This window comes from Synchiropus splendidus, chromosome 7 (genome assembly GCF_027744825.2).
Source record: "Synchiropus splendidus isolate RoL2022-P1 chromosome 7, RoL_Sspl_1.0, whole genome shotgun sequence".
NCBI classification, from domain to species: Eukaryota; Metazoa; Chordata; class Actinopteri; order Syngnathiformes; family Callionymidae; genus Synchiropus; species Synchiropus splendidus.
This window is the reverse complement of record NC_071340.1, coordinates 18,274,535-18,302,451: the sequence shown is the minus strand read 5'-3', so window position 1 is coordinate 18,302,451 and position 27,917 is coordinate 18,274,535. Positions and strand designations below refer to the sequence as shown.

The window sequence follows — 27,917 nt, the reverse complement described above, 5'->3', positions numbered from 1 at the left end:
ACAAGGTGGACTGACATTCAGGTCTTGTGCTGCTCAATGATCATCGAGAGCAGCGAAATGTTCCACAGATTTTCTGAACCACTGACGGTCGGAGCAGACGCCAAGAGCAGATGCAGGAATGAGGGAAGGTGAATGATGAGAGGACAAGCAGACGTCTCAGGACCACCGTGTCTGCCCACCATGTCGTCTGCTTTATTACCATCTCTCCACTTCTCAATGTTTTTCTCCAACTTCTTCTGTTATTATTTCCCACCCCTCCCTCCGTCTGTGTGTTTCTCTCCTCGTTTCTCTTCTCCTCCTTTGCTGTGTTTCCACAGCTGTCTCTTGTCCTGGCTTTGCTCTGATGCTGAATGCACTTGTTCTCTGCTGGGTCTTGATCCTGAGAGCTCATCCCAGTGACCAGCCGGCCTGGAAATCCAAACACTGACAGTAAACGCGGGCGTCGCTCAGCTCTGTGTTGAACACGCTGTCATCACAGGCACATTTGTATTACCAACAAACCTTGAATGATGGTTCTTGCTTGGTCAGGCTGCGTGTGTGTGGCAGAGTGTGGCGATCCGTGAGGAACCTTCCTGACCTGGCACACCTAGGCTTGGCATTGGTCTGCGGAGGCGAGGCAAGTGGCAGCAGAAGACACCTTGAGCGGTGGACAGCAGCGACTGCTCCCTGTCCGTTTCAATTAAGCATCTGAACTGGACTCTTGCTGTGCGGCAGCGGGAGCAATGTGGAAAAAGTGATGGCATGTTTACAGCAAAGTGTTGTAGCAGCAGTGAGGCGCAGTGAAAATAAACCTGATGTTTGAGACTACAGGCTCAACACCTGGAACCAGGTCCTTCCCAGAGCCGTCGCTCCGTTCCCAATTAACAGTCGGACAGATAAAATCCAAGAGGAACAGGCCCCGCCCCCACCATAAACGCCCAGCGCCCCGACTCGGGGCCCAGTCATGTGCGAGACGGCGTTCGGTGCCAGAGCAAGTCTGCAGTCATTAGTGCTGGCACAGACGCACCAGCAAGCCAGCAATTAAACAACTTAAATAAAACCACAAACTGAGAAACAACAAATGTTTTTTCAGCTCGCCCACTGCAGCTCCACTCTGGAATGTGAGGAACAAAAACATGTCTCTGTGAAAAAAAAAGAGCAGACGCTGGACCTGGAGGCAGTTTTATCTCCAGCAGACTGCCGAGTCGGCAGATTTTGGCAATCGGATTGTCTCCAAAACGTAAAAATGGAATCTGGTTCAAGACGAGAGTGGGTACTGATGTTTGGCTCGGTCCTGCTAGTAATGCTCAGAGCAGTCTTAAAGTGCTGAGTAATACTGAGATATTGACTCGTCACCCTGCAGGTCAGCTCTGACGTGGAGCGCCTCACAGGAAGATGGTGACTCAAGTTCTGAGAAATTACCATGAAGATAATCAGTCAGCATGACCTCAGTCTTGCTGCAGGCCGGGAGCAGAACCTTCTTCGGTCATTCCCCTGAGGACCTCGCACCACCCTCACCATCTTCATCATGGACCTCACTGGTCCTAGTCCAATTCTGTCTCTAGTCTCCACAAACATCTGTTCTCCCTAACTTTGTCTCCAGACTTCACACGTCCCTCTGAAAGATTCATCTCACACTTTTTCCTTTCCCCTTCACCATCTCACTACCAATCACTATGACATCAGCAAACACCATCGTGCACCTACTGCAGAGTCCGCTCTGGATAGTCAGGTTGTTGGATAAGTCACCTGAGAGTGTTTCATCAACCCCCATCACATCCTCATCGATTTATCAGCTGGAATGAGAAGCTCCAGTGACTCGTATCCAAGGGTCGAGTCTAAGTGGCTTGTTATTCGGTTTCATTCTCAGCAATACTTCCATCCAGTTTGGTGAAGAAATGATCGACTCTGCTCACGGAGGGTCGATGACCTCTGGTGTGATTCTCTCAGAGAGCCTCAGTGTATCTTGATGCTCCAGCCATGATTTCATTTCCAGCAGTGACCTCAACCACAAGCCTCGGGAATGTCGTGGAAACTTGATAACATCGAGCTACCTTCCCTGTCTGCTGCAGATCATGCTCCATGTTGTACGAGCATGGCCTCAAACCGGGCTTCGACCCCCGCATTAAATCAGCCAACAACCTGACTTCAGGTTGTTGAAACCAAAGTTAGTGCCATCCCAGGTTTACTCCAAGAGTGTAGCCAAGGTTGAGCTCAAGTTTCCTCCCACCTTGGACACTCAACCAGCTGTGCCATGAGCTGGACTGCGGACTGTCAGTGACGGTTTCAGCATTCCTCAGCCTACACAGGACAAGTGGCAAAAGAAGACTGTGTTGTTGTTGAATAATAGATGTGGCGTATCTAAACTAGAGAGTCGCGATTTGGATCACTGTCCTCGACTAACTTAACAACGCTGCTAAGGGTTGCTAACGTGGTGGTAATGTTGTCCTGCTAGTACTGTAATCTTTGCGGCATGACATCAAAGGAAACTCAACAACTTATACTTGTTTACATTACGTGACAGTGACGGAAGCTCCAGACTCACCAAAGTCTTCGCTTGAAATATGTTGACCTCCTGGTTGCCCTGGCTGCTGGCCCGGCTGGTTCCTTCAGAGCAGTGCGCCGGTCTCCCACTGAAACCCAGTCAGGCCTTGAGAGCTGCTCGCTGGGGGGAACAAGCAAGCAGAGCAGCTAGGTGCCATCATGTGACCTCATGGAGGGGGGAAATTAATGGATAGATTTATGCCAGGAACAAATGTATTATGTTTGAGAACATCGTCTTGTCTCATTTGCGAGTGCAGGTCAGCAGGGGGAGCTGTGTCCTCCTCTTCATCTCAGCTCCAGTGCATCCCTGCTGCTTCACACTACACAAGCGTCTTGTTTCGGAGCCGTACTTTCTACGACCGTCATCAGCTGTGAGACGATGGGCGAGCATAATCTCAGGACTCATTTCTTCGTCTGTAGATCCAACCTTTCCCAGCAGACTCAGGTCTCCCAGTGCTGCCCATGGATAATTCAGAGCAGCAGACATAAACACTGCTGGGCTGGAAACACATGTACATCCAGCATGTATGTTTCCCTGGATTGATGAGATGTTTGGCTTGGCCCAGCTCAAACATAACTCAATACTAATCACACAATAGCTTTCTCCCTGGCTCTCTTGTTGGTTTGATTTGGTCCCCAGCTTCTCCTCCTCTGTAACTCCAGCCAGAGTTTTCCTGAAACCTAAAAACAACAGATCGAGTTCCTCCTCAGACTCTTCCGTGTTCCTGCGCAGACAAAACAAATTAGGAGAGTTCATCACCGCCTGGGAGTTCCAGGTCTCTTCCCAGGAACATCCTGGGAGCAGGAGTCAGGATGGAGCTGTGGGGCGCACCCCGCCATGCCTCTCACCATCCTCCAGGTCAAACAGGCCGGGAAGGGTCTTGGCTGGGTCAAAGGTCCGGTTAAAATGAGGTGACAGCAGTGTCACCCAAAAATCTGTTAGCCCAGAATACTCCACATTCCCGCTTCAGCAGGCCACTCAAGATTGGCTCCAGAGGTCAGCAGGGGCCAAGAAAAGGCCTGAGTTAGCTTCACTGACTACAATTCATTCGATAGGTTCTGCTGTAACATCCAGGCTGAAGGTTGTTGGTGTTGGTGTGAGTCGTGACGTTATGAATGTGTTCATGAGAAGGTTCAACTGTGTGCAGCGTCTCATGTATGTGATCGACGCATTTGTGACAGATGAGACCTTTTGGCTGGTCCCCACAAGACAGAGAGCGACCTAACGTGTGTGCACAAGAGCCTGTCATGGTTTCACACAGAGTGGAAGGTTTTGGTGTGTGTGAAAGGATTCATACAAAGACACGTGGGTGAGTCTGAACGTGTGTGTTGTATGGGCTTTATGATCATGCACGAGAAGTTCCACGAGTGTGTCATCGGTTGTGCAAGTGTGTGTCGTTTCCAATGCAGTACGTGAAAGATAGAGAGAACTCTGTGAGGCCCAAACAGTGTGAGCAAGTGGTTTCTACTCGAGCGTGTGTCTGTTTAAGTGAGTGGGTTCACACATTTTTGTGTGGTGATATGAGTGTGTGTGTAGCCATATTTGTGAGTGCCAAGTCTTGACAAGCCACCTTCTTGTGAGGACATCTTGCTTTGTGAGGACATTTTGGCCTGTCCTCACAAGGTTTAGAGAGTTAAAACATCAGTAATAGTAGTTAATTATAATTCGGTATAAGTTTGGGTCAGAGTCCTGGTTAAAGTTAGCCATATGATCTGAATGGTTAAGTTAAGGGTGAGAGGCTGCGGAAAGCATTATGGCAATGTGAGGTCCTCACAAGCCTTTGTGTGTGTGTGCATCCTTCACCACCAACTCACTGACACTGACTCTGACTCATCCGTCTCTCAACACACATGTGAACCCAGTCCAGCGACAGAGAAGCTTCAGAACCTGAGGTGCTGAGCCACGTCCCCCGCAGCTCCACACCCTGGTGAGAGCCCCCTGTTCATGTCGAGCCATTCCCCTCCCAGACAAGTGTTTCAGGGTTTGGGTCCCGGCAGCTCGTGTTTCTGAGGCACTTGGAGAATGTGGAGCGTCCAAGACTGGACTCTTTGTCTCTGCACCCGAGCAGCTGGGACAGCTGGCGGGGGGACAACTGCCACACTTTCTCCTCTCTTCTCCTCACTCTGCCTTTTAAGGCCTCCTCTGCAGCCGGCCCAGGCTCCTCTGAGGACCCCAACATAATGTGGAGGGAACTCGCTTCTCAGAGACAACAGACCAAGTAACTTCAGTCGACTCAACAAACGCACACACAGTAGTATACACTATAGTACCCACACAAACAATCTATAATACGCTATGACTAATAATTCTGCATTTTAAAAACATTTTTAGGGAAATATGCTACCAAAGCTGAATATGGTGTTCACACATTCTTTCAGGTGGAGCGGAGATTTTATTCATGATATTTTTAGAGCGATTGTCCATGTTTATTAACGTACTTCACCATTCACACGGCTCTCTGTTACAGGATCACCATGTTTATTGGAGAAAAAATATTATTGGATTTATTCATGATTATTTCATATAGTTGTACAATAAAAACAATAACTTGTCATAAAGTATTACTGACCGTTATCATCATCTGAGCTTTGTTTTAATAAGTTTTATTTAAATCATTTTGCTTGTGGATTTAGAATTGTGAGGAAATCAGAGTTCCAAGAGTATACATGAATTTAAACTGCAACTGCTCTGCAGTACACACACACACACACACACACACACACAGGGGAGTCGACCCTCTGGGCCTGTGCCGCTCCGTCCGGTCGCTCCTTGTCCTCCTGCTGCAGTGGAATGCCTGCAGCTGTCCCTCCTGGACTTCAGCCTGCAGGACTTTAAAGTTTAAAGGTCCAGAGTGGACAGCTGGGGCAGTGAGAGAGAGCGAGAGTGATCTGGGGAGGAACTTTCTCCTGCTTTCAGAACTGGACCCGCACGTGCCGGACGCTCACCCGCATCCCGGTCTGCTGCTTTCCTGCTAATCTCTGGAAGACATCAATCCATCATGGGAGCGTTTATCGCCAAGATGTTGCTGCCCACCGTCAGCAGCCTGGTCTTCCTGCCCACCGCCAGCGTGGCCACCAAGAGGGGCTTCCACATGGAGGCCATGGTCTACTTCTTCACTATGTTCTTCACAGCGGTGAGCTCAAGTTGCCTGTTCCATTGTTGCTGTTACTGCGAGGACAGAGGTCCGCATGAAAGCTTCTGTTTAGACGGCTTGTCACTTGCATGTTTAAAGTCACATGTTCAAGAACGTGGAGCCTCTAGGCCAGCTCAGGAGTGAGTTGTGGTTTTGTACCTCACTGGAGGACACTGCAGTTCTAGAGAGTGTGATGCAAGCCAGACAAGGAAGAGTGTCCTTCACCTGTGGGGGCAGACGTCATTCACCTATAAGAGACTTGGAACGACAAAAGCATGAACCCAGTAAACACAAAGCTCTGATCTGAGCCGCCGTTGCTCGTGCAGGACAGCATGTTGTGAAAACAGCCGACCGAAGCTGCACCAGCCGCTGATCTGATTATCACCGTGTTTGGAGTCTGAGAGGAACCTCAGAACCACTTCAGCGTCACTTCACACATTCGGGTCAGAACCTGCGCAGTAAACCTGTATGTGTGTGCGCAGATTTACCACGCATGCGACGGGCCAGGACTCTCCATCCTCTGCTTCATGAGATACGACGTGCTGGAGTACTTCAGTGTTTACGGCACCGCTCTGTCCATGTGGGTCACACTCATCGGTGAGTTCCGCCTGCGACCCAGTTACCAGAAGACCCTCACAGACCAACTGATCAATCACTGACGTTTCCTGTCCTGACACACTGACCTGACCATCACAGTGGTACTGACCAGGAGACGCTTCTCTCCAACCTCCCCACCCCTACACAGGACCGACCGTCCTCCCTCCACATCCAGGTTCACTGGGCCCACAAGAGTCTGACTGACAGGAGACAAACGCATTCGACATGTTCATCGAAACAAGAGCGGTGGTCCCTGATGCTGCTCAGGGTCTGAGCTTGTGTTCAGGCAGACTCTGAGACCTCTGTGTGTTTCAGCCTTGGGAGACTTTGACGAACCACAGCGGTCCAGCATCACCATGTTCGGAGTCCTGACCATCGCGGTGAGGATCTACCAGGACCGGTGGGGCTATGGGATCTACTCTGGACCCATCGGCTCGGCCGTCTTCATCATCACCGTCAAATGGGTGAGTATCAGCAAGGCACAGCAGCACCACCCTTCCTCCGTCGCTTATGTGTCTGCCTCCCCAGCTGCAGAAGATGAAGCAACTGCGAGCGGTGTACCCGGAGAAGAGCGTGTACACGCAGCAGGTTGGGCCCGGCTGCTGCTTCGGAGCGCTCGCTCTCATGCTGCGCTTCTACTTCCAGGTGAGTGAGTGTCCTGAAAAATGAACTACAGGTAGCAAGGTCTTAAAAAGTGGGACATTAGGGGTTGAGCCGACCACACCAGACTAGAAAATTAAATAAGCTAAATGAACAAATTTCATGAATACCAAGCATAAACAATTAAAAAAAAGAAGGAAATAAAAACAAAGCTAGAAAAGATGGTCCAGGCCAGACTGACAGAGGTAAAATCTCACTGAGCAACAACTGGAAACTCTGTCCAAAGTAAATATAAAATCACTGTACAATTGTACCAAGACTTGTGTTTTAGTATAAAGAGCTGAGAGCTGAGAGTCAATCATCTAAGCCTGCATGATTTTGCTGACTCACCACAACCATGTCAACCTCCCTCCAGGAGTGGGACTACGCATACGTCCACAGCTTCTACCATCTATCTCTGGCAGTGTCCTTCGTCCTGTTGCTGCCCAAGAAAAACCGCTATGCCGGGACTGGCCGGAACGCTGCCAAGCTCAGCTGGTTCACGCTCTGCTGCTGTGTACGTTTCTTTACTTTCCTCAACAGAGATGCCTTCAATAATGGAGTCAGGAATGAGGAGATAACTGGAGATGGTCCGGGTCCAATCCACACATGTGGAGCACTGAGCTTTAGAGGCCATGCTAGACTGTTGAGTCTGACTACAACATGCCGCTTTTTTATCTCGTGTTCCGCTCTAGCTGGGTCAGAGTTGGCTCACGGCTGGTATACTGACATGTGTGGTAGTGTAGAAGCTTCATGAGTGGATGACACTGAGGGTCCATGTCATGAAGAACCAAGTTTTGAAAGTCTTTGTGAGTCAACAAGCCCAGGGATTGTTGATTATGAAGGTCCCAGTTAGCCAGTTGTGTCTTTCACCTGCTTTCAGGATCAAAATTAGTGTCAGGTGGCAGAGCTATGGCACCAGACTCAAACCACATCAATGAGCTGTCTCAAACAAGCCTCTCTCTCCACAGTCCATGTCTCCTGGGACTGTAAAGGAGAAGACTGACAAGCCCAAGAAGAAGTCATCTCGGAGCATCTGGACCATCCCCACGGAGAAGCTGTGGACACGAGATGCCAACACGCCAACGCTACCGCTGTACAACCCGCCGCCCTCCACGCCCATCAAGGGTCCGAGTGTCAGCAAGCTCAAAGAGATGAACGGTTGGAAGTGACAACGAAGCACACTGGTCGGGCGTGGACCATAGTGGGACCAGACCCAAATACCTTTCAGGCTGATATACTTGTCAGCGGCTGGTGAATGAATTCAGAAAAGCCACCATTCATGCGGATGTTCTTCTGTGAGTTGACTTTGGCAGTCAGCGTCAGACAGCCACTTCTGGGAGTCAGCACGCGTCACAGCTAACGCAAGGATTTAATGTGAAAGAACAAGCTGCGAATGGGTTCGAAGACGAGCAGCAACGAAGGGAAGACGGAGACGCGGCCGAGACGAGACTGTAAAACTGACAGGAAGATTTAGATGGCGCACAAACATGCAGGAGCTGTGTCCTTCCAAAGTGTATAAATTGTCTTAAGAAATGCTCCTCCGAGGGAAACCGCTCGTCTGCTCCCCACCCGTCTCTTCCAGGGGAAAAAAAACTCCTCCACTGCAAAGTTGATCCTGCCAGAGACGGAAAGCCAACAGGGGGCGCAGGAGCTCATCATGACAGTGACCACAAAGTTGTTTATAATTGTTCATGAAGTAAGTTTGTCTTGGTATTTTTTTAATAAAGCATTTCCATTCTGCACCCTGCACGTCTTCCTGAGACTCTCAGAGTCTGAAATAATCGCACAACTGTCTCCTGCTCAGTCTGAGGGTCTGCAGGTCTTCCTGGGCCAGAGTGAAGATGCAGCGGCAGGTAGTGATGTCAGCAGGGTGGAGAAGAGACATTTGGGACCTAGAAGTGACGTTTTTGTGTGTATTAGAGAACATTTCAGGCTCGTTGACCTTCGCTTCACTTCACAAGAACATTCAAACTACAAGAAGCTTCTGGATAATTTACAAGCTCCAAAATCTAAACCTGCTCCCTGTGAGCGGAGATGTATCCGAGCGGCGGCAGAGAAACCTACTCCCTCGCCATGAATAATGGAACCTCTATTACTTTGACGGCATGCGTATGTGTGTGTGTGTTCAACATGATGAAACACAATCACAGCACAGCAACGCAGACCTGACAAGTGAAAGGAGTCGAGTCAGGTTTCAGGCTTCCAGTTTTGTCAGGTTTGTCAGCTCGCGTGAGAACCCCGATGACCATCATGTTCAGCAAATCCCTGGGAAGCACTTCTACACATCATCACTTCCTCCACAGGGATTTTGTTTTAGCTGCAGCCGAAGTCTGGCAGCAACATTTCACAGGGCTCTCACAGTTGCTGTTCACCATGGGTCACCAAGTTTTGTGCTGGTGCAGTTCTCATGGAGGATAGCGCCCCATCACCTGGTTGGAGTCATGGAACAAGAAAAGACGACTGTGATGGCCCGCTGTGCTCAATGCCTTGGAAACTCAGGGCTTAGAAGACAGTGGAGACCAGTGATAGTTTGGTTTGAGTGACTAAAGAAGCTACAAGTTTCTCATGTACCAGGTGAGAATGTGCAACTCTGATCCAAGCAGAGACCCTCCTTGACCCCAAGTGGTCAACAAGTGCTCAGACATTTGAGAGAGGCAGTGCTGATGTCCTTCTGCAGAGACAGAAGCCTCCAGAAGACTGAGCGTGAGCAGCAGATGAAACTCAGCGTGGCCTCCGGCTGGAAGCAGAGATACATAATTGAGGACTTAATCTGAAGTTAACAAGCTACTAATGCCTTTGCATGTCCAGTTAATCAGAGCCCTGAAGGGTTCTTCAACCCCCACTAGGAACCACTAATGGACCAAACCAGAGCTAATGAATACATCCATGTGTGGCAGAGAAAGAATTACAAAATACAAAATACATGTTAAGAGAATTTCAGAACAAGTTTAACACGTGTAAAAGCAGCAACACAATGTTGTAGTTCAGGTTTTGCTGGGTTTGACTTGCACTGAAGCATCAAGAGGGTTTATATAGTCTGCACAAGAGGGCGCTAGTCCCTTCGCCGGGACAAGTCGAGTGACGTGAGTACACGAGCCTGATTTTTTCTGACCCGCTGCCGCCCCATTCCGGTTGCCCACTGTATATCAATCGCGGTGAACTGTGGAGTTTGTTTAGGCTGACGCTTCTCTCTAGTGGTCACCAGATGAACTGCATCTAATTTCCCATCCAGTGCAGTGACCTCATCAGGAGTTCAAATTCGGGGATGGTGAAACTATAACCTCATACTTCGAGTCAGTTTCAGAAAGGCCACTGAGCTGCCGGGTTCCCTCACCTGAGATGAGTTGCTTAACTTTACTGACCATCACTAGAAATCACGTGTTCCAAACGCGCAGCGAGCACAGTCATCAGATCAGCCGTTCACCGACTCTCTAGCGTCCCTGCCGACCCCTTCAGGTATGACATACTGGCTGAGAGACCGCAGTGACGGTAGGTGGCAGTGTAGCGTTGATCTGGCTCATCGTTGACATGTCTGAGAAGATGAGGATCCAGCTCCATTAATGCTGTTAATGTTTACCGTCTAGGCGAGGCGAGGGTCAGCATCAGGACTAGCTCAGCAGAGAAGTGAAGGTCATCGCTACATAAAATCTGAGCTTGGAGGACAAAGAGGCACTCAGTGGACGGTTATCGGAGGCTAATCGCAGAGCTTATCTGAGCTGCCTCTCTAATCAGCACCAGGACGACGTCTTGTGCTGAGCGTCACCGGTGATCGCAGAGATGACCTGAGCAGGCCCCGGGCCCCGGGACTCAACCCTATCACTCACGATCAGGTCTGGTGGCTTCAGCATCCTTCCTTCGGTCGCAGAGCCCCGACACCCCCCGTGGATTCCCTCACGATGGAAGACAAAAGACAGTGTAAACCAGGTCCCCAGCAAGGGTTGACCTTTGACCTTTGTTAGTCAGCATCATGGGCCATTCTGTCTTCAACTGTTTGTATTCATGTCCACCGGCAGGTTGTGTACAGACTGAGCTGCTCATCATGCATGTGCACACACACACTAGCCAGTAACAGTAACAGTGTGTGACACCATATGAAGACCCTCCTTGTGAGTGAATCTGACACAGAAAATCCAGTCTGGTTCACTTCAAGTTTGGTGGCAGACCGGTCACAATAGGGCCGTGACTACAGGATTGCCTGACAAATAATGGACCAGAATACATTCACAAGCTGGATAACTCAGCCAGCTAGGCTCCATTCCATCCAGCCACTTTCTTCAGCAGCTTTGGAGCCTATGAGGCCACAGGACTCCTCCAGAAAGCACCTTTCATCGATGCAGGTCAGCTGATCACTGCCTTGATGGCCGATCACAATCTGGCCGACTCTGCCGTGCACTCAGACTCGTGCATGGTCATCACCCATCCAAACATGACTCCTTCATGAGCTTCAGCGAGTCTCAGTGGAGACACCAGGAGGCGTCACAGAAAAACACCTGGTTATGAAACATCGTGGGACAACAGCACAACTTCCACCAAAGTTTCCAGGTCAAAGATTCAGATGCTGCACTGACGCTCCTGGACTTTATGGTCACATCATAAACCAGCGTATAAAGGCTGCAGGAGCACGATGGAGGAGTCGGTGAGGACTAGCTGTCAGGGTGAGTGCTGCTGAGAAATGCTTGTTCTCTCTTGACCGTCGGAGTCACTAACGCTCTCTTCTGCAGATGAAGTCGCTGCTTCTGCTCCCCGCTCTGCTGGCACTGACCTCGGCCGGTCTGCAGGACGTTGTGGACCAGAGCTCTAGGCACAGGAAAGGTCTCCAAGTTCTCCTAAAGACTCAATTTCTAACCAAGTCTGATTCTGTGTATCACTCTTTCTACCATGTTCAACAGTACTGTGGTCTGTAGAAGATGAAGAAACATTTGTTGAAACAGGGGAGGATTCTCACTGACCTCCTGATGTACTTGCACTAGTAGTATTTGTCACCTCAGACGTAGATGAATGTGTACACCATGGAGGAGTAACTCTTTACATGTTACTTTGTCTTTTGTAGTAGTACAGCTGATGACAAAGTGGACGCTTTAATACTCGATAGTACTTCAGTTGTCAGTGTATCACAACGTTGGGTTTACCGAACATGTTTTCAGAATTTCACAGTACTTCTAGCACTACTGCTGTTGAGCGGTTCCCAGGACCATTCTCGGCAACTGGGATAATGTTTGTGTTCTGATGCTGCCACAGTGTTCCTGCTGAACCCTGAGGCCGGCGATCTGGTTCCTGAAGTCACCGGCAACAATGAGGTCACGGGCCCATTGGTCCCAGAAGAACTGGAGGACCGCTTCCACCCCGTGTCCTCCTCCTTGTTCGGGGACAATGTCAACCTGGAGTGGGTGACCTGGAGCGGCTCTCTGCCCAACGGCGCCGTTGCAATCTACAACAGCTACACGGAGCACACGGACTATGTCTGCAAGTTCAAATCTGAGGCCGGGTTCTACAACCCCAGCTTGGGTCCGTACTGCCGTTACCCCTATTCAGACAGCGAGTACTATGCCCCAGAGTTTGAGATCCTGGCCAACAAAGACAACTTCGAGTTCCTGGAGTGGAAGGAGGACTCGTACGGTTCCGTGCCCCAGCACTCAGTGAAAACCTGCAGTTCCGGTTCGGTCTTCGTGGGTAAGAACAAGTATGGTCTGGGGAAGGTGGTCCCCAGATACGAGGCCTTCTTCCTGCCCTGGGAAGGGGATGAGTACTGGTACAAGAAGTACCAGGTCCTGACCATCAACAGAGATGCCTACACGCAGCACATCTCTGACGTCAAGTACAACATCGACGAGGTGGAGCTCTTCCAGTATCCTCCCGAGACCATGCAGATCTCCGGCGTCACCAACAACGACTGCCAGGTCGTGGAGAAAACCGTCACCATTTCAAAGACCACAGAGGTGGAGACCACCTGGAACATCGGTCGAGCGACCATGCTGGGCATCGCCGGCAGCATCACAGCAAAGATCCCTCTCATCGGCTCTGGTGGCATCGAGTTGAGCGGCGAGAGGACACTGCAGTTCTCCAGAGGCACCACCATGGTGGAGACGCTGGGCCACTCGGTGTCCGTGGAGCTCAGCATCCCTCCCAACCACAGCTGCAGGGTCCGCATGGAGGGCCGCAAGATCAAAGCCGACATCCCCTACACCGCTCGCCTGAGTCGCACCTACCGCAACGGCGAGACACAGTGGACATCCATCTCAGGAACCTACGACGGCGTGCAGATTGGAGAGGTGCGAGCCGTCGTGGACCGATGTGAGCCAGTGCCCGATGCCAAACCCTGCCCTTGAGGACTTGGTCAAACAATAAACCGAACCAACCTATTGTTTCTGGGAAATAAACTGAAATTAACTAAATCTGTTTTTTTTCTGTCTCTCCATTCAAAAATAAAGTATTTTTCTATCTATCTATCTGAGCCTGAGAAAATTACCACCAAGTACTGAGGTCAGACCAGCGGGGTAGCTAGCGACCTCCTGCCCATTTGGAATCTTGACCCTCCATGGAAACATAAAGAGGCATTATGGGCTGATTTCAAACATATTAGCACAGTCAGGTAGCAGTTCTGTCAAAACATACGTCACATACCTGCCATGTGCAGCTGCACTATCATTCAGAAAACTTGGACACATGAATATCATCACCTGGTTGGACTCATCTCACACAGTCAGTCAGTCCGTAACTTTCACTGGTGAGGAACAAAAACAGATGTTCTTATTTCCTCTTGTTCCAGCTGAGTCATAATAGTATCAGAAGTACTGTGTAGTGTATTGTCTGTTGACAAATGCAGTAGAAGAAGTAGTACTGCACTTAGTAGTGTTGAAATACTACTAATCGGTCGCAGTTGATCAGACTGCAATTGCTATTGTTGATTGCAGTAGTGGAAGAGTGCAGTAGTACAGGCAGGAGAGTGACCTGTACGAGCAGGAGAGTGTAGTACTAGGAGCAGAAATGGTTCTACTAAGTCATCAGGTTAGGCACATAAATAACAAGGGGCCCAGCTGAGAAGCAGCCCATCGCAGATATCAGTACAAACTTTTAATAGCTGAATGAGTGCACAACATGGTAGCGGCAGCACGAACAACACATTTCATTTAAAAGGGCAACAGTGTTAGGGAATGCCTTCATCACATGACTCTTCCAGGAGGCGGTTCTGTGGGAGTCTGGGTCAGTACCAGTGCACGGTGGACAGTAGAAGTATGGCGAGAGGGGCTCAGGTCCCTGAAGTGGGTCGGCAGGAGAGGGTCTCAGACCATAAGCGCCATGGTCCCAAACATGTTTTCCTCCAAACACCTCATTGAACAAGAAGTGGGTTCTAGATCAAGCCAACTTCGAGCTCCCACGGTGGACTTGGATGTCCAGAGTCTGCTCGCACTCCCTGCAGAGCTCAACAGTAGTCCTGAGGTGCCTCAGATACCCTCAGCTGCGGCATCACAGTCCAAGCCACTGCAACACGACTGGTTTGCTGACTCTCGTGATGCTGTGAGGGAGCAGGAGCCAGCAGGGTGAGACTGAGGCAGACGTCCACACACAGGGGAGCCAGGCCTGTCCGTGTCACTTGCTGGGTGACATTGAGCAGCGGGAAGTTCATGTGTGATCTGGTATCAGCCGGCGATAGAGGAGGATCCCATGAAGTCCAAAGTGCCTGATCCATGTCCTGATACTGCAGGTCCAGATTACAGCACGGTGATTAGATCTTAATAGCGGCTCATTGATCAGCCTGTTGTGTAACGTCAGAGGAAGATGTTCCTACACCACCATATCTGAGCACATCAGTGAGGTCACGGCCGTTCCAGTTCGGCCTTGAGACAGATCAGTGGATCAAAAGCTCAGCCTTTTGCATGAACAACCTGGACCTCAGGAGTCAGGGCACCGCAGTGTGGGGTCCGGCTGAAGCACGGGTCCAAGTATCAGCAGCAGCGAACGGAGCCGTGGCAGCATTTTGTGAAGCAGAACAACCTTATGTTACTGTGAAACATGCACACTCAATCAGGTCGGCAGACCTGAACGCAAAGTCACAGCGCCACCTATTGGAGGGCTCTTTATCCTGGATACTTCATTGACTCTGGATCGAGGGGACTTGCAGTAGAGGTCATAACAAAAATGAAAATATACGTAAAGAATAATAATTCAATTAGAGTTAGTAACATGCAAAGCTAGACTCGAGCCTCCTGACAAGAGAATCAGAGGTGAAAGATCGAGGGAACAGGTCACATGACAGCCGTCAGCGACGGCAGAACTTTATTGCAGGTCATTAGAGAACGGGAGCTTTTAAAGCTGCGCTCCAACTGCAGGCGGCGCCAGTGCAGCAGGAGCCGTCCAGGTAAACTTCATTCCTCTTCTGACCTCGAACGTGAGATGTGATCCGTTTGCGTTCTTGTTCTAATAGTTGCATTGCGAGACAGTTTAGATGATTATTGGGGTTTGACATTACAGATTATCACTCAACAGGAAGAACACTAGGGGCGTTGTTTCACGCAGCAAAGGTTTTACACCTTTTATCCTGTGAGTTTATTTCCGATAAGTTCCTGACAGGCACTGACTGAAACTTTGAATGACAGTTCAAGTCGGTCAGGCTGCATTACAGGGACAAACAAACTCACACTCACTCATCTCACCTGAGCTAAATCATTTCAACTCGCTCGAAATCACTTCAGGTCTGTCGCTCGATGTCACTTACAGATGTTTCGGTGGGTGTCCATCCTCCTGGTGGCGCTGCAGCTCTGCCGCCCGGCGCTGCAGTCGGACCCGCTCCTCCTCGTCTCCGAGCCGCAGGACGGACAAGAGGAACCCGCCCGTGAGTCTTCAGGTTCTGTTAGAGCAGTGTCAGTTGAGAAGTTGAAGCTACTGAGCAGGTCAAAACAAACGATAAAGACCAATCGATGGACAGGGAAATTAAACGATGTCTGATTCACGGATCAGTACAACTAGGCTGTGCAAATACCATCATATAAAACTGTTGTCTTGGGTTATACATCATTTCTATGTGAACCTTGTCTATTTTTGACTGCTGTTGGGGTCCTCGTTTCATTAGACAGCCCCATCACGCGTGGGTTTACTCTGGGTACTCCAGTCCAGAGACACAACCATTATCAACAGCATGAGTGTAGCCAAACGTTTGTTTGCATGCTCACTGAGACCTGCAGCAACTCTCCTGCAGTAATGTATGGGCTGTGCTTGCTCCTGTTGCAGAGGCATGGCTGAACATCAAACTGGGAGATGTGGTTCCATCCAGGGAACTCCAAAAGACCCCAGAAATTCGAGCTCCAACTGAGAGCGAGGCATCCCCACATTCCCTCCCGATGTTTGAAGAATACACCAACCTCAAGTGGGTCACATGGAACGGCTCGCTTCCAAACGGCGCCGTCGCCATTTTCAACGGGTACACCGAGCGCACCGACTACGTGTGTAAGGTCAACTGCGAGGCAGGATTCTACACACCAGGCAATGGTCATGTCTGTCGGTACCCCTACGCTGACAAAGAGTACGCTTCCTCCAAGTTCGAAGTGCTGGTCAACATTGACCAGTTTGAGTTCCTGGAGTGGGTGGAAGAATCCTACGGAGATGTGCCCCCATACTCGGTCAGGACCTGCTCCAATGTGGACATCTTTGTTGGTAAAAACAAGTACGGTCTTGGCAAAGTGGTCCCCCAACACGAGGCCTTCTTCCTCCCCTGGGAAGGTGACGAGTACTGGTACAAGAGCTACCAAGTCCTGGCCATCAACCAGGCAAGCTACAGTCAGCACATCTCTCATGTGCAGTACGGGATCGACCAGATGGAACTCTTCCATCATCCCCCCGAGACCCTGCAGCTCGCCAAGGTCACCAACCTGGAGTGCAGCAGCGTGGAGAAGACAGTGAAGTTGGAGAAGACCAGCACGGTGGAGAAGTCGTGGGACATTGGGCGTCAGACCCGCAATGGTTCTGTGTCCACGATGAGCGCCAAAATACCCATCCTAGGACCAGGGACTGTTGACTTCACCAAGGAGCAGACCATGACCTTTTCCGAGGGAACGACCACGAGGGAGTCCATCCGGCACGCTGTCTCGGTGCAGCTGCTGGTGCCGCCCAACCACTCGTGCAGCGTGAGGATGGACGGCAGGAAGATGACGGCCGACATCCCCTTCACCGGCAGGCTGAGCAGGACCAACCACAACGGAGACACACACTGGACCTTCATCACCGGAACCTACGACGGCATGAGCGTCGGTGAGATCAACGCAGTGGTGGAGCGGTGTCAGCCAGTCGCAGACGCTGTTCCCTGCTCACCAGCAGAAGATGAGCAGCACTGAGAGCAACGTCAAGTACTGTCTCACTGAAAAATAAAAAGTCTAACTGAGCTCTGAGCGTGTTTCAAGCGTCGTCCCAGCCATGATAAATCTTCAGTCTCCAGAGTGAACCAATCAGCAGCCCATACTGTGAAAATGAAAGATTTATTCGTGTAACCTCCAGACAAGTCATGCAAACACGTTCAGAGAAATAAACACCATAACACAGATTTAATCTGTCTGCATACAACACCATACAGAGGAGTTATCTTTAGATTATATGTCTCTAATATATATGTTTGCATTGACTGATTTCATTGCTTTAAAGCATCTTTATTGGTCGTCAATTTAAAAATACATATTTCATTTATATTGATTTTCTGTTCAATACCTGAGCATTAAAAAAAACAAAATCTTGTCTGTAGAGAGATTTTTTTTGCACAAGAGGAAATCTCTTATTTCATATTTATTTTAGTTGGTGAATGAAAAATATGACTTATGACCTGCTTTGTTAACATCGGTTTTTGATAAATATTTAGCTTTATTTGTTTACATGATTTGCAACAAGTTGCTCAATATATTCACTATAATCTACTTCAATTGTATAACATTTTAATTACGTGTTTCGTTGTTTATGTGGGGATTAAAACCACGACGATAAACAGGTAAGCAGAAGGGTGTCAACGCTTGGTGACTGACGAAAGTCAGCCAGGTCGTGTTACCCGCTAGGAGGCGCTGCAGGATAATGCCCTGAGTCTCCGCTCGTCTTTGATAAACTCGTTGACTTTTATGAAGGGTAGACGTTTAAAGCCGTCCTTGTTTATTTAACTTGTCAACGCGTTTGCGGGATGTTTTAAAAGCTAGTTTACTTGAAAGCTACGGTCGCTGTTTTTATCTCGCTATTGTTAGCTTCGAGTCAGCCGTCCGACACTAGCTGGTGAACCTCACTGAAGCGAGCTTCAGTTTAAGAGCGCGTTATTCGCAGCGCAGCCTGTTATAGATCTAAAAATGTGTCCTTCTCGTTACGTTACGTGGCGTCTAATATCCGCCGAATGACAGCAAACGTTTTGTGTAATTTATATGATCATTTGTGGGCTTTTGTCAAGAAGCTTTGGGGCGTTTTAAACATGAGAACGTTTGTAACAAAATTCCTGCACAGAGTTTTGTTAAGCGACACGTTACCTCGAGCCATGACCACAGACACACAGACCCCTCGAAGGATGGTGAGTGGAAGTGACACACAACTGACACTGACTGGGTTTGTGTGAGGATTCTCTCTGCTGTACTGTGCCATTGAAACTAACATTCATGTTTCCACTTTCAACGTTTGGTTTCTGCTTTGAGAGCCAACTGAGATGCTTGAGGTCATTACAGCTTGGTGTTCTCAGGGATGATCAGCATCTCAGTCTGAAGTTAGCAGGAGTGGCGAGAGAAGGGAGCCCTGAAGCACCCCTCAGTCCCTCCTCAGTGGTCCATTGCAGACTTGTGGGAGACAGAGGAGCTCCTGCGTTGGGCCCGTCAGTGACGGGCAGCTGATCGTGAGTGTGTGTGGTGCAGGTGGTGGGCCTGGGCAACCCAGGGATGCAGGGGACCAGACACAACATGGGCATGGCAGTGATAGGTGCCCTGGCGTCCAGACTGGGCACAGGCGACCGTTGGCGCGGCGACCAGCAGGTGTCTGGTGAAGTCATTGTGACGCAGGTGGAGCAGACGCAGGTGGTGCTGCTGCGGCCCAGACTGCTGATGAACATCAGCGGGGCGTCGGTGGCCAAAGCAGGTGAGCGACCCGTCACATGCTGCTCGCTCACCTGAGCTGATCGTCGCATCTCCTCAGTCAGCAAATTTGGAGTCAGACCCGAAGACGTCCTGCTGATCCACGACGACCTGGACAAGCCACTGGGCAAGGTCACTTTCAAGCATGGTGGCAGTGCAAGGTCAGTGGCGCCTCCTATGGGCTGTGAATGAGTCATGATGGTCTGTGGTCCCCAATTGGGCTTACCCAGCGTTCCCTACATAATGTTAAATAATGGTAAATAATGTTTTTATTACTGCCAAGTGCAGGTCCCCAAAATATCGTCCTCTGGGCCTCAGTCGGCCTGTGGGCCATGGTTTGAAACCCAGGATTTTGAGTTAGTTTAAAATGTCAACCGTTTCTGGTCGGAAAGGTTTTTTTTTTTCCCATGAGTCTATCATATATTTTCCTCTCTTGTTTATATGATTTCTATCTGTACTGTTGAAGTACAGATGGTGGAGTCTGATTTTGGCCTGGTCTGGTTCTCTCACTCAGGGGTCACAATGGCGTTCGCTCCTGCATCGACTGCCTTCAAACGGACGTGAGTATCCTCAACTGTCCTCTGGAGTGTTGACGCTCCAGTCATGTGACTCTCCTCGCTCTCGGCAGGTGATGCTACGGCTCCGGGTCGGGATAGGGCGTCCGAAGGAGAAGACCCCGGTGGAACGATATGTTCTGGGTCGGTTCTCGTCGGAGGAGAAGAAGCTGCTGGACTCTGTTCTGGACCGGAGCGTGGATTTGGTTCTATCCCAGCTGAGTGGGATGCATATAACGCAGTCCTCTACATCGCCAACAGGGGGCGACAGGACAACACAGAGGAGGCCCAAGAGACAAGCAGAGGAGACGTGAAGTTTGAGACTTGTGTGTCTGAGACCCAACTACCTCTGAATATATTAAAAAATATCCTGGTCAGACTTTCCTGTGTGTGATACTCAACACATCAGCCAATGATTCACATGAGACTGTATGGGTCTGGTCCGGTGGTGGCGAGTGCTCACTCATGTCGAGCTAAGAAGCTATAGGCAGACAAACCTCAAACACCATGATTTGTGTGACTGTTGTCTCCAATTCCATCACCTGTTCCTCTAGTCTGGGTCAGTCAATGTGTTCATCAGAACTTCTTGAGCAGTTGCAGCTTCTCCTGTGGCTGGTCCGATTCGTGATGGCTGTCTAGGTGAGGTCCAGTCCATGGTATTATGTCGTCTGAGTCTTCAGTGAATGAAGGGGTCTGTCTGGCAGCGGTCCAGATGAGATGGTTCATTGTGGTGGTCCGGTCCAGAATCTAGTGCAGCTTCATGATGCAGCAAAGGTCTGGTGGGTGTCCAGAATCCAGAGGAGGTCTAGGGTCCGGTTCAGTGCCTCCTCATCAGGTTGAACTTTGACCCCAGCAAAAGAAAAGTTATTGCAGCTCCCGACGCTGAGAAAGTGACCCGATGGGGTCACAGTGGAGGGAGGGGGTCAGAAGAGTGTGTGTGTCAAACAAGTCGACGGCTTTTGTTTCTTCCTCCTGATTCTCTTTTGTCCGCTGCAGCTCCCCTTTCCGCTGTTTTATTTGCTCTTTCTCTGTACCTCCTCCCCCCACACCCACTCTTCACCAGCATGAGATGAGCAGAAGCTCTTGACTGGACTTCACTCCAGAGAGTCACTGAGATGATGACCAACTCAAAGAAGGATGAGAGGGTGATGGTGAGAGTAAGGGGAAGCGAGTGGTGGGAAAGGAGATAAAGATAGGTTGAAGGGAGGATGGAGGAGAAAATAAAAGAATATGGAGGTACTGAGGAGAAATGATGGAGAGAAGGATGAGAGAAGCACATGTGATGGCAGATTAAAAGGAAGAGAAATAAAGAAACAGAGCATGATTAGAAATGGAGGACAGAACTATCAGCAAAAGCTAGATGAGAGGTGTGAAAGAAGGATGAAAGACTGAGGAGGAACAGGGGATTAGTGAAGATTGATGGAGGAAAGAAGGAGGGAGTAGATGGGAGACCACGGGATTGAAAGAGAGAAGAAACAAGGAGGAATAGAGCAAGACATGGAGAGAAAAAGAAGGATGAGTGGAGGGAGATGGAGGAGAGACAGGAGAAGTTGCAGAGGACGGAAGGAAGAATGACGAGTGAGAGAGACCAGGAACTGGTGTCTTTAAGAGCCCCCACCAACCTGTGTGTGTGTAAAGCTCGCGCCAGCTCGGACTCCCGCACTCTCCCGTGCTGACTCGGACCTCGGAGCTGCGGAGATCCGGCCGGAGACACCCGGAGCTGCTGTCCGCCTCTCACCGCGTGTCATCCGGTCTCCGCCGCGGAGCCGGGCCGCGCGGTTCTCGTGGACGTGCGTGGAACAGGTGCCGCTGCAGGAAGACATGGCGGAGCTCCGGGGCCACATCTGACCCGGATCTGTTGGATTACTGCCGGACCTTCTGAGCTCGATGGTGGATCCGGACACTGAGCTGCAGCTGCTGATTGTCCAAACGCAATTCTTGTTCAGAACCAGACCCAGAATTGTGGCTGGACATCTGTTGCTGCCGCTGCTGGACCTCTTTTGATCCCGGAACCACAGCTGGACTCGAACTCGATCCCGGACTGCTAAAGAACCGCGTCGCGAGAGAAGATGAATGAGTCTATTAATGACAAGAAAGTGAGAATTCATTCGTTTGAAACGCAAAACTTTCTCGTACAATACTTGAAGCTTTTAGTTTCAAACCCATCATTTTGAATCAAACAAGTCAACCACACCGTATTTTCAATAAGAAAAACTGGGGCTCACGGCAGCATCAGGTGGAGAAAGTTTGGGTTGTGAGCCAGTCGACTGCAGCAACTGCAAACCCAAATATTCAGTAATTCGTTATTATTGTCCAATTGGCTTTCATGTTTCATTCATTATTCGTGTTTCTAAATTTAACGGTTTGTATTCCCAATGAAAATAATATATCTCGCCTGAGATCAAAACATGTTTAATTTAATTTTTAGAATATTATGTATTATTTATAACAGTTTGTTTTCATACAATTCACATCTTTTTCCTCATTGTTTCCTCATTCAAACCAACCAAACATTTTTGATGATAAAAATCACAACTTTCACTTTTTAAATTCGGTTTCATAGTTTCTAACACCATATTCGTTCGTTTTAATTAAATTAAATCGATGTTTGACTATATACAGTTCACTTGTTTTTCCTCACAGTTTTTCATGCCATCTAAATGACGACTTCAATCTGAAATATTAAATTCGCTGATTAACGGCGTTTTCATTTCCACTTTACTGAGTTTTGTTGCAGTTCAGAAGCGAAGCCTCGTGTTTTTTCGTTTAATTTCAGAACTCAATCGTGAAGCTCGAGCTGCAGCGACTCTTTTGTGTCTCTCTTTTGTGCCCCGGATTATAATTTACATAATTCTGCAGGAATGTTTCATTTCAATGTCGTTTAACGAGCCGTGACTTCTTCATATTGAAGCAACAAATAAAGATTGTTGTTGTTTTCTTCCGTGCATCTCGGCCGTTCTCTTGCTGTAACGCTTTTCCATTTGAAGGTTTGATCACTCTGAATTAATGCGGATGAAATAAAAGAGTTTAGAGGCTCTAAAGTTGTTTTGAGTCGGCTAAATCTGCTCCTGCTGAATAAATCAAACGAGTGTGACTCCCGCGCTAAGATGCGAGCGGAGTGTTTGATTTTCTCACCGTAGCGTCTCCAGCAGGATTAAAAGGAGAATAAAAGAGTGCTGAGTCAACACGCCACCCAAGTTGTGTTTGCGGAGTATCAGTGAACCCAGTACAAAGAAGACCAGCCGGTTTTGGGGTCCAGTTTTGATCCCTGACTCGCTCTTCCGTCAGTGCTTCCATTTCAACTGTCTCATCCATACAGGTGAGCTCTACTCCGAGTCTCTGGATGACTCCGCAGCGCTGTCCCGAGTCTGTGCACTCTGGTCTCCAGCGCTTCAAACACGACAGAATGGCAGGAAGTCGAACCTGGATCCTTGTTGGGGCAGATCCCGCCAACAGAGGTCATCTCCAGGTACGAGCAGCCTTGGGGCGCTGCATCAAAACTCAAGGTGACATAACTGACCCGGTGGGCCAACCTTGGTTTTGTCAGGTGGTTAGGAGCCCAGGCTTATGGTCGTGACACCCACATCTGTCCTCCAGGTCTCAGACAGATGACCAGGCTAACGTTCACACAGGCCTCCGTCATGAACGTTTCTGTATTGGTCACACACATTTCTGACACGCCAAGATCCCATCCGTCACATGACACCTGAACTCTAGGACCATCTCCCCATCCGACTGTTTATGACTGGTCAACATTAGTGACAAGAGCTCAGTGGGTCATCAGTGGAAGCTAACGCATTAGCATCTATGTGCTAATGGCAGCACCAAGAAACACATTGTTAAACTAGTTTATTTTCTAAACAGGTCAGAAAACCAAAATGTCCCCAACAGTCATGAGCAGGACAAATCCAGTGTCATTGCTACACTGAGACAGGGAGTGGAAGACACGTAAGGACTTGAGCGACCAAGTTTCTCTGCTTCATGGAAGACGGGTGCCGCCTGACCTGCTCTACTCTGAGTCTCCAACATGGACTCCAGTCAGGACAAATCAGATTAATCAGAACTGGGACCAGATCTCGGGCACAGACACGCAGAGCGGCTCGTGGGACCCGAGCAGCTGCAGAGCTTCACAGTTATTACCATGAAGTGTGGTGGGAACAAATCACTCATCAATCACACGAGACCACGGCCAGTGCCGGGGGGGGGGTGCGGGGGTCTCCCGGGTTAGCAGATGTCAAGAGTCCTCTTCATCCTCCCTCACACCCCAGCTGACGACCAAAGGTCAAGGTCAACCTGACCACTGACCTGCCCAAATTCCCTCCGCTGGATCCCCTTTGTGGACCTGTTGTCCTGGAGACCCAGTTAGCTGCGAGACCACCTTCTGAGTGATGGCACTGTTGTCATGCAGCTCTGATCGGTTGCCTGGTCAGTTTCCACTGCAGCTTGTTCACCCCTGCTGTTCATCTATGGAATCACATCCTGCCTCAACGGTCATCACCAAAGGCCCACAAAGACCTCAAAAGTTGAGGCGCACACTGATGATTCCTCTTCAGTTAATATTAGCTAGGTGGTGTGACACGGTGGTGCAGTGGACACGTGAGTGCTGCATGAGTCTCCTGCTGTGGTCCAACAGCCAGGTGGTGGGAGGAACCTTCAACTTCATCAGCACAGTTGGGTTGAAAAGCACTCATCAGAAATCCTTTTTTTTAACACAGCCATGAGCACGATGATACTACCAAGCTTCGGTAGTAGGTTCGGCACAGGCCACCCTAACGGAGCGCACCTGTCACAGCAGAACCCGCCAGTGTCTCCCCAAAGACCACCATCCAGTGTGATGTCCAGGTTCATTTTTGCTCTTCTACCACAGCTTCAAGTTTCTCTGTCGCTCCTGGTCCATGTGGTGATCCGGGACTTGGTCCGGCCCTGGGTTCAGCATGCCCGCTGGAATGCCAGTCCCAGATGACTGCACACACAAAAAAGGATTTAACTCTTTGTCACGATTGTCCCCTCACACTCCAGCTTCCCATCTTCCCCCAGCCTCCCTCACTCTCCCTGACCCCCATTGTGTCCGGGCCGCACCCCCCACCTCTCGCTGACCCCGGCCGGCCGCATAAAAGACCCATCAGAAGTATCAGTGGCCACATTTACAAGTGAAAGAGCCAATAATGGAGCGGTTAGCAGGAAGAAAGGGGACGGAGGGGCGCTCACAGATGTGGAGGGGAAAGAAGGGTGAGCCCCATTGTTGCGCCCCCACCCACTCCGGAGGAGAAAGAACGGAGGGGGGAGGAGGAAAGTTATTTAGAGGAGGTGGCTTTTTACACCCCATTTGTGATGGAGCAGCCGCAAGGCAGCGGACGAGGAGGACAGCAGCTCCTCTTCATCATCTTGGTCCTCAGAGCGTGAGAACCAACGTCGGACACGTGGTTGTCGGGCAGCTGCGAGGAAGAGGAGGCCTCGCCACTGACCTAGGCGCCCTCCTCTTCCTCCTGCTGGAAGTGAGTTGATGAAGTCATCACGCCGACTTCATGTCGAGAGCTGGCAGCTTCGCACAGTGCTGAGAACCTGAGAGAGGCAAAGAGCCTGACCCTGACATGCAAGGATTCTCCATTTAGAAAGAAAAGGGGTGAAGCACAATCACCAGCCCAGAGTTTGGGTTTGAGAAATTACAAACAAAAGCAGTTTTAATCCCTCATGCAGTCTCTGCTGGCACCTGCTGGTTATGATCGGTACTGCGCTACATCCAGATTTGGTTTCGAGCAATAAATAACAAGGTGATGATTTGAACTTAAAACCAGTTGTGCAGATGACAACTGCTGCGAGAGGTTCCATCACATTCTAAAAACTCATGTCCAACATTCACCAGAGAAAACACTTCTGTCGCGCCACGACTCTCCAAATGTGCAAATGTTGCGTCTTTTTAAAAACCTTCTGGGTCTGAGAAGTTCAGGGGGGACTCTCATGTCGCGCGGCCCCCTCGGGTGAAAACCTGCCTCCCCCACTGGTGTCATAGGAAGAAGCTGATCTTCGCAGGAATCGTCTTGCAGCCGGTGGTGGAGAAGTACTGTCCGGGCAGCGGCACGTAGGTCATGTCGCCCCCTACCGACCCCACCACGTCAGTGCGGTCGCAGGAGCCCAGCAGGCAGAGCTGGGCCCGGACGCAGCGCTCCACGTGACGACGACTCAGAGGCAGAAAGGGAACGAAGCGAGTGATGAGCTTCTGCTGGACGATGGAGGAGTTGAAGAATCCACCTGCAGACAACGACAGCCATTAGGTTCAACTGTAAACCTTCATTGTCGTGTCAAAACAAAAAAAACAAAAAAAAAAAACAAGAAGCAATAAAGAACTAGTGAAATAGCTGGGAAGGTTTTGATATTTACTGAGCTGACAACGATAAAAAACTGTATTTTTCAATCATGAGAAGGAAATCTCTCTCCGTTTTGGTCAGTTTGTTTAGATGTGTCCACTTTCTTTTAATACATTCGATTACGTGAGAGTTAATCTTTTGTGAAGGTGGGAGGCTCTCATTCCTGATGTGGCAGTGTGAAGGATGAAGACACGACGGTGAGAGGTCAGAGGAGGAACAGTGTCCATGAGCAGTCACACACAGTCCCACAACAAAGGTCAAACCCTACACTCAGTACAAACTAGTCAGTTTGGGGGACTCTGTTCTTGGGGCTGTGTCACGCTGATCAGAAAAGGCTGACCTTCAGCGAACAACAAAGTGAGTCCAAACTATTCCTCAGCTCACGGCACCACCCTTTGTCACTGAGGTGTCATCACTCAATAGTTTGGTGCAGTCTCTGCATCAGCATGTAAATCGGGAGAGCTACCCACTGGTTCGGTTCTGGTAGAGCGTCTGTGCGATGGCGTCCTGAAGATCCTCCAGCCGGATCTCCTCGCGGTCCCGTCCGGCCAGTCGCTGCTCCACAGCTGCCCGGTTGATCACATCTTCTCCCGCAGTGCTGCACAGGCACACATTCAGGAGGACCACTCTCTACAGCAGCGCCCCCTGTTGGGCGAACGCTTCACTACCTGATGAAGACGTAGATGGCCTTTCTGTAGTTGGTGCGGAACACCACGTGGGACGGGCCGAGGAACGGCTCCAGGACGTCCACCAGGCCCGGCAGCATTTTCTCCATCTCGTCGAAGATGAAGATGGAGCGAGCACACTTGGTCAGGTTCCCCTGGACCCAGGACTTCAGGTCCTCCTGAAGGGCAGAGAGACGGTGGTTCTGACCTGTGTCAATATTGAAAACGCCATAACCCAACCCAGCTTGGTTTAATTCTTTTGTAACAAACCCAGATGCCTTTCTCCATATTGTATAACAATTCAACACACAAAGGTTGGTGCCTACGGGCGACGACTCACCCGGTACTGGTCCAGGTCCCCCGACGCAGGGAAGTGCAGCGTGGGGATGAACTGGTGCACAAAGGGGCTGCTCATGGCGGAGCCATACAGGTGGTTCCCCAGCATGGAGCTGACTAGGGTCTTCCCGGTGCCAGAGGAGCCATGGAAGGACAAAACCAGCGGCCTGTCTGGGTTTTGATCTCGCAGGAACCGGGCCACCTCCTCGGAAACCACATCCTGAGCTAGGTGCTGCCCGTAGACATTCTTGTAGAGGTCCCACTCCAGATCTGGACCAGAAACAACTTCAGTGAAGCAGAATCAAGCATCTCTGCTCAGGTTTCGTTTGGGTTCTCAGCTGGACCAGGGTTTGAGTAGAGTCCCAACTGAAGGCTCACATTTGAGGTGTAGCTGTTTGAGGTCAGTTGAATCACTATGGCAACTGGCAATGAGAATTATTGAGTCAGAAACTCATTATTACATTTCTTCACCAGTGTCTCCCGTGTCTAACAGACAACATACAACACCCGGCAAACTATATTAAATATATTACAAAAGTATGTCTTAGAGGGAAAGCGACTGAGGTGACGTTTGAGCGTTTTCATCTCGTATCAAGTCATGCCGGATGAGAATATATAAACTAAAGGTACACAAACAGGAAAAACGTGAAGTGCACGTATTCAAACTTGAACCATAACTATACATGTCACTGAACACAGCCAACATATAAACGTCTCAGAAGGGTCTTTATCTGAAATAATTTAACGATTTTTAAATCAAACATAGTACCCGGCTAGCATGCTAACTGCTAGCTACCCGAGCGACTACGTCTTACCTCGGATATTCGGCCTGAAGTCGCACTCGCAGCTGTCAGAAATGGAGCAGTACAGCCTCTGGAGCACGGATGACGCCGGCTGAGAAACAAACATCAACAATAAGAAGAGAAAAGCCGACATCGTGGCGGCATCGAGCCAGCTGCAGGAGCGCTCCTGTCAGCTGCTCGCTCGGTTTGTAGTTCTTCGGCGGCTGTAACGTCATTGCAGAGCG

General features: G+C 49.8%; 6 protein-coding genes across 6 annotated transcripts in view; 4 read left to right on the top strand and 2 right to left on the bottom strand.

Annotated features, from left to right (window-relative positions):
• The window catches only part of adamtsl2 (ADAMTS-like 2), a 33,609-nt gene extending 17,833 nt beyond the window's left edge, over positions 1-15,776 (bottom strand). Inside the window, exons 1-2 of the mRNA XM_053870665.1 lie at positions 15,610-15,776; positions 2,525-2,644 (exon numbers count right to left, since the gene is read on the bottom strand). The gene's annotated coding sequence lies outside the window, so the exon portion shown is untranslated. The remainder of the gene's footprint in view (positions 1-2,524; positions 2,645-15,609) is intronic.
• mymk (myomaker, myoblast fusion factor) lies at positions 5,477-8,065 on the top strand. The gene is made up of 6 exons (XM_053870827.1): positions 5,477-5,657; positions 6,140-6,254; positions 6,570-6,718; positions 6,783-6,899; positions 7,270-7,410; positions 7,865-8,065. Exons 1-6 carry the CDS (start codon positions 5,523-5,525, stop codon positions 8,063-8,065), a joined length of 858 nt encoding a protein of 285 aa, XP_053726802.1. The 5' UTR covers positions 5,477-5,522.
• LOC128762480 (natterin-3-like) lies at positions 11,618-13,222 on the top strand. The gene is made up of 2 exons (XM_053870786.1): positions 11,618-11,708; positions 12,135-13,222. Exons 1-2 carry the CDS (start codon positions 11,618-11,620, stop codon positions 13,220-13,222), a joined length of 1,179 nt encoding a protein of 392 aa, XP_053726761.1.
• LOC128762402 (natterin-3-like) lies at positions 15,217-17,221 on the top strand. Its single transcript, XM_053870637.1, has 3 exons — positions 15,217-15,252; positions 15,612-15,726; positions 16,122-17,221. The coding sequence occupies exons 2-3, from the start codon at positions 15,612-15,614 to the stop codon at positions 17,219-17,221; spliced, it is 1,215 nt and encodes a 404-aa protein (XP_053726612.1). The 5' UTR covers positions 15,217-15,252.
• A 758-nt stretch (positions 17,222-17,979) lies between these two features.
• ptrh1 (peptidyl-tRNA hydrolase 1 homolog) lies at positions 17,980-19,892 on the top strand. Its single transcript, XM_053870828.1, has 5 exons — positions 17,980-18,420; positions 18,755-18,974; positions 19,032-19,131; positions 19,485-19,530; positions 19,599-19,892. The coding sequence occupies exons 1-5, from the start codon at positions 18,250-18,252 to the stop codon at positions 19,836-19,838; spliced, it is 777 nt and encodes a 258-aa protein (XP_053726803.1). The 5' UTR covers positions 17,980-18,249; the 3' UTR covers positions 19,839-19,892.
• Positions 19,893-24,654: 4,762 nt separating this feature from the next.
• On the bottom strand, positions 24,655-27,862 carry tor2a (torsin family 2, member A). Its single transcript, XM_053870819.1, has 5 exons — positions 27,706-27,862; positions 26,895-27,160; positions 26,558-26,733; positions 26,360-26,487; positions 24,655-25,773 (listed from the first exon to the last, which is right to left on the bottom strand). The coding sequence occupies exons 1-5, from the start codon at positions 27,824-27,826 to the stop codon at positions 25,529-25,531; spliced, it is 936 nt and encodes a 311-aa protein (XP_053726794.1). The 5' UTR covers positions 27,827-27,862; the 3' UTR covers positions 24,655-25,528.
• Between the last annotated feature and the right edge of the window lie 55 nt (positions 27,863-27,917).

Coding starts and splice junctions, on each gene's coding strand:
- ptrh1 (XM_053870828.1), top strand. CDS start 18,250: ATGACAGCAAACGTTTTGTGTAATTTATATGATCATTTGTGGGCTTTT. Junction 18,421..18,754: donor CACAGACCCCTCGAAGGATG/GTGAGTGGAAGT, acceptor TGTGTGGTGCAG/GTGGTGGGCCTGGGCAACCC. Junction 19,531..19,598: donor TCGACTGCCTTCAAACGGAC/GTGAGTATCCTC, acceptor CGCTCTCGGCAG/GTGATGCTACGGCTCCGGGT.
- LOC128762402 (XM_053870637.1), top strand. CDS start 15,612: ATGTTTCGGTGGGTGTCCATCCTCCTGGTGGCGCTGCAGCTCTGCCGC. Junction 15,727..16,121: donor CGGACAAGAGGAACCCGCCC/GTGAGTCTTCAG, acceptor CTCCTGTTGCAG/AGGCATGGCTGAACATCAAA.
- LOC128762480 (XM_053870786.1), top strand. CDS start 11,618: ATGAAGTCGCTGCTTCTGCTCCCCGCTCTGCTGGCACTGACCTCGGCC. Junction 11,709..12,134: donor GAGCTCTAGGCACAGGAAAG/GTCTCCAAGTTC, acceptor ATGCTGCCACAG/TGTTCCTGCTGAACCCTGAG.
- tor2a (XM_053870819.1), bottom strand. CDS start 27,826: ATGTCGGCTTTTCTCTTCTTATTGTTGATGTTTGTTTCTCAGCCGGCG. Junction 27,161..27,705: donor CTTCAGGCCGAATATCCGAG/GTAAGACGTAGT, acceptor TTTCTGGTCCAG/ATCTGGAGTGGGACCTCTAC. Junction 26,488..26,557: donor GCCATCTACGTCTTCATCAG/GTAGTGAAGCGT, acceptor GTGCCTGTGCAG/CACTGCGGGAGAAGATGTGA.
- mymk (XM_053870827.1), top strand. CDS start 5,523: ATGGGAGCGTTTATCGCCAAGATGTTGCTGCCCACCGTCAGCAGCCTG. Junction 5,658..6,139: donor TCACTATGTTCTTCACAGCG/GTGAGCTCAAGT, acceptor GTGTGTGCGCAG/ATTTACCACGCATGCGACGG. Junction 6,719..6,782: donor TCATCATCACCGTCAAATGG/GTGAGTATCAGC, acceptor CTGCCTCCCCAG/CTGCAGAAGATGAAGCAACT.